The sequence below is a fragment of the Cricetulus griseus genome (genome assembly GCF_003668045.3).
Source record: "Cricetulus griseus strain 17A/GY chromosome 1 unlocalized genomic scaffold, alternate assembly CriGri-PICRH-1.0 chr1_1, whole genome shotgun sequence".
Lineage (NCBI taxonomy): Eukaryota > Metazoa > Chordata > Mammalia > Rodentia > Cricetidae > Cricetulus > Cricetulus griseus.
In genome coordinates, this window is record NW_023276807.1 from 56,615,099 (window position 1) to 56,619,653 (window position 4,555).

The 4,555-nt window shown below is 49.9% G+C and overlaps 1 protein-coding gene across 1 annotated transcript; it reads left to right on the forward strand.

Moving 5' to 3' along the window:
• The first annotated feature begins 3,373 nt into the window (after window positions 1–3,373).
• Adrb3 (adrenoceptor beta 3) lies at window positions 3,374–4,555 on the forward strand. Its single transcript, XM_035452235.1, has one exon. It carries the CDS (start codon window positions 3,374–3,376, stop codon window positions 4,553–4,555), a length of 1,182 nt encoding a protein of 393 aa, XP_035308126.1.

Here is a 4,555-nt window from a genome sequence, read left to right on the forward strand (position 1 = left end):
ATACCTTCTTCTGGTGTGCAGATATGCATGGATGCAGAATGTTGTATACATAATAAATAAATAAAATCTTTAAAAAATAAAGAAAGGACGTAAATCAGGTATCCATTAGTAGATAGCTAGGTTTATGTATTATCTCCATTCATAAAAGAAATGGGCCAAAGCTATACAAAGAAACCCTGTCTTGAAAAACCAAAAGAAAAAAGAAAAGAAAGAAAAAGAAAAAGATAAAAGAAATTGGCATCTTTTGTGTGTTGATCTAGAAGGATCATAAGTTAGTTCCGTATAGTTAGTTATGTTAAAATTTAAAAGTACAGGATGAGGTATATTTGTGTGGGAAAATGTGGCTAAAAGAGAATGTTTGTATACTGAGTTGTGTGTATATCAAATGTTATTGGAAGAATTAGTAAGATCCTATAGGAGTTACTTAAGTTGAACAGTGAAGTGAGAGCAAATTTCTGTTATATACATTTCCTATATTTTGATGGTTGAATAATGTGAATACATTATCTGTTAAAAACTTAAAACAAACTTACAAGGGAAGAACAATGGGAGCATCCTAAGGCATGAGAGTAGAAGAAAATGCCAAAGAAGAGGAAGAAGGCAGAGTACTTGGACATGGATCTGCTGTCTCACATGGATCTGCATACTCACAAATGGGTATGACACATTTATTCTCACAATGTTTGATTATGGGACTACACACAGGCATGCTTTTAAGGTTTGTGGACTCTTAGGATTTTAAAATGTAAACATTTTTGCATGCTTTCTTCAAATAACAAGGTCATTCACTAAAATGGTGACAGCCTTTGAATATGTCTTGGGACAACTCTCATTCCCAACCTTCTCTGATGTCCTGGAAAAAAATTGCCAAATGGCATGTATTTGTTTTAGAGATTGCTTGTGGGGAATCTTATGACACCCCTTTGTGATAACTGGCAGCACTCTGGGGTGTTGCAAAACACCAACTTGGGTGCAATCACCCTGATGATTGGCGAGAAGCCACAGCCAAATGCAGCCTGCACCTCGCTGGCATGCCTGGGACAGGGGCAGCAGAGGGGAGCTATGAAGGCTACATGGGTTACTTCATGGGGCAGGGAAAGCATTTACTTGTGAGCCCCTGACAGTCCTGCTCATGGGTGAGTGAGCTGCTGGGTCCCTGGGAGCCCAGCTGGTCCTTTTTCCTCAGGGATAATTTTAGGTTTTCTCGTCCCCTTCCAACCTTTCTGACTCCCAGCCCCTGGCTCAGCCTCCCAGAGGGATTGCCTAGACCAGTGACTATACAGTGTGCTTTTGAAATACAGGGCTGTTCAAAAGCACATGCCAGGGGGTCGCCCCGGAGGCATTTTCCACTGTACTTTTTTCTCTTTTATCCCATTGTTTCAGGGAGGGAAGCAAGACAGCTTAAAGGACAGTTTTGACAGTCAGCACCAACTCTAGGATTACATGTGCAAGCCATCACTCCAGGCTTCTTAATTCATAGGTCCTAGGAATTATCGAACTCACATCCTTCTGTTTGCTCGGCAAGCACTTCACTGACTGAGCTGTATCCCTAGTCACCAGAGGCTTATTTCTAAGCCTTTCATTCCCAACTGTTTTAAAGACTGGGAGCCTGGAAGACAGTTAGGCCTTATAAATCTGTGTGAGGGGAGGGAACAGGAAGGAACTGGTCTTCCAGTAAGGGAAAGTACTACATAAGAGACTTCAGAGGCATTAAATACCAACCTTACCCTTCTACAAACTCTGGCAATGCACTGTTAAGGGCCTAGGGAGATGGCTCAGGAGGCAAGAGTGTTTGCTCTGCAAGTTTGAGGACCTGAGTTCAAATCCCCAGCACCCAAGGAAAGAGTTGAGCATGGCTGCACATGCCCATAACCCTAGTTCCTGGGCAGCAGAGACATGTGAATCTCAAAAGCTCAGGAGCAGCCATCCTAGCCAAAACAAAGCTTTCTGGCTGAGTGAGAGACCCTGCCTTGAGGTAATAAAACTGAGGAAGACATGTGGTGCACTCACACATTCACACGCACACAAAGGCATTCCTCTGTTTCTTAGAGATAAATCTCCAAGAAGTAGATGAAAACTCTTTATCCTGGGGAAGGTGACAAAACATTTTTCTTTTTTTGAGAACTGAGGGTGGTGCTAGATCAGTGTTTCTCAATCTTCCTCATGCTAGGACACTTTAATACAGTTCCTCAAGTTGTGGTGACTCCCAACTGTAAAATTATTGTGTTACTACTTCATAACTGTAATTTTGCTGCTGTTATGAATCAGAATGTAAATATCTGATATGCAGCCACTGTAAGGGTCATGACCCACAGGTTGAGAACATCAGACAAACGTTAGCCTCAATCCCAGTTTCTCTCTCTCTCTCTGTCTCTGTCTCTGTCTCTGTCTCTCTCTCTCTCTCTCTCTCTCTCTCTCTCTCTCTCTCTCTCTTTTCCCTCTCTCTCCCTCTTTTTCTTTCTTTCAGTGCTGATCCCCAGGCATGCTGAGTATGTGTTCTACAACTGAACTACACCCCCAGTTCCCATTCTTCATTTTTGATGTGTCTTTATTACTCCAGAATTTGAAGGGGCTTATCTAGAAATTTTCTAGGAGAAATGGGGGGGGGCAGTGCAGGAGGGAGATGGAATCCAGAAGCCCTCAACATCCCAAGCCACACGATGCCAAGTCAAATGAACGTGTCTCCTGAGACGAGGTGATGTCCCAGTAACTGAAAAAGGAGTGGAGGGGACCAGAGGGTGAGCAAAACTGAAGAAAGGAAAGGGGACAGATCTCATCTGCTGAGAGAGAAAAGCACATCGGCCACTTGATATTGCTTCACAGAAAGACCTTAGACTTGGGAGTGGTGGCACACAGGATTGTAATCCCAGCACTGGGGAGGTTGAGGCAGAAGGATCTGAGGGTCCAGAGCATTCTGAACAACACAGGAGATCCTATCTCAAACAATTTGGGATGACATCTGAGAAGAAGAGGGGCTACATTGATGGTTTTGTTGTCTTGGGAGAGGGTCACCTTCCCTGTTGGGCAAAGGGTAGGGTGGGAGGTTCTCCCTTCCTTTGCAGGGTTGCTGCAGGCCATGCCAGGAAAGAGCTGCCCAGCTCCAGGAAACCGGTGCTGAGGGAGTGCCATGGCAGGACGTCCCTCTCTACCCTCCAGAGGCCTCTCCTCTCCTGACTATTGGATGCTGTGCCTTTAAAAGCAGCCACTCCTCCTGGGATCTAGGGTGTGGGGGTTGAGATGGAGGGAAGCTGACAGACTTACCCCAGCAACTAGGGAAGATGGCCCAGGCTGGAGGAGTCGTTCACAAGTTCTATTGTCCCCTACCCTGAGCCAGGGGTCAGGGGGAACTTCCCCACCCCAAGCGCGACACGAGATGGCTCCGTGGCCTCACAAGAACAGCTCTCTGGCTTTGTGGTCAGATGCCCCCACATTGGACCCCAGTGCAGCCAACACGAGTGGGTTGCCAGGGGTGCCATGGGCAGCGGCATTGGCTGGGACATTGTTGGCGATGGCCACGGTGGGAGGCAACCTGCTGGTAATCGTAGCCATAGCCCGCACGCCGAGACTCCAGACCATAACCAACGTGTTTGTGACTTCGCTGGCCACAGCTGACTTGGTAGTGGGACTCCTCGTAATGCCACCGGGGGCCACATTGGCGCTGACTGGCCATTGGCCCTTGGGTGCAACTGGATGCGAGCTGTGGACGTCGGTGGACGTGCTCTGTGTAACCGCCAGCATCGAGACCTTGTGCGCCCTGGCTGTGGACCGCTACCTGGCTGTCACCAACCCTCTGCGTTACAGCACGCTGGTTACCAAGCGCCGAGCCCGGGCGGCGGTGGTCCTGGTGTGGATTGTGTCTGCCGCGGTATCCTTTGCGCCCATCATGAGCCAGTGGTGGCGCGTAGGGGCGGACGCCGAGGCTCAAGAATGCCACTCAGATCCGCGCTGCTGTTCCTTCGCCTCCAACATGCCCTACGCGCTGCTCTCCTCCTCTGTCTCCTTCTACCTTCCATTGCTTGTGATGCTCTTCGTCTACGCTCGAGTGTTCGTCGTGGCTAAGCGCCAACGGCGTTTGTTGCGCCGGGAACTGGGCCGCTTCCCACCCGAGGAGTCTCCGCAGACTCTGTCGCGCTCTCCGTCCCCTGTCACAGGCGGGACAAGCCCGGCTCCGGATGGAGTGCCCTCCTGCGGCCGGCGGCAGGCTCGACTCCTGCCGCTCCGGGAGCACCGCGCCCTGCGCACCTTAGGTCTCATTATGGGCATCTTCACTCTGTGCTGGCTGCCATTCTTTCTGGCTAACGTGCTGCGCGCCCTCGCGGGGCCCTCTCTAGTTCCCAGCGGGTTTTTCATCGCCCTCAACTGGCTGGGCTATGCCAACTCCGCCTTCAACCCGCTCATCTACTGCCGCAGCCCGGACTTCCGCGACGCTTTCCGCCGTCTTCTATGCAGCTGCGGTGGCCGCGGGCGGGAGGAGGCACGCGCTGTCACCTTCCCAGCCAGTCCCGCGGGAGCCACCTCAGCCGAGTCCAGACAGAGCCCGCCACTCAGCAGGTAG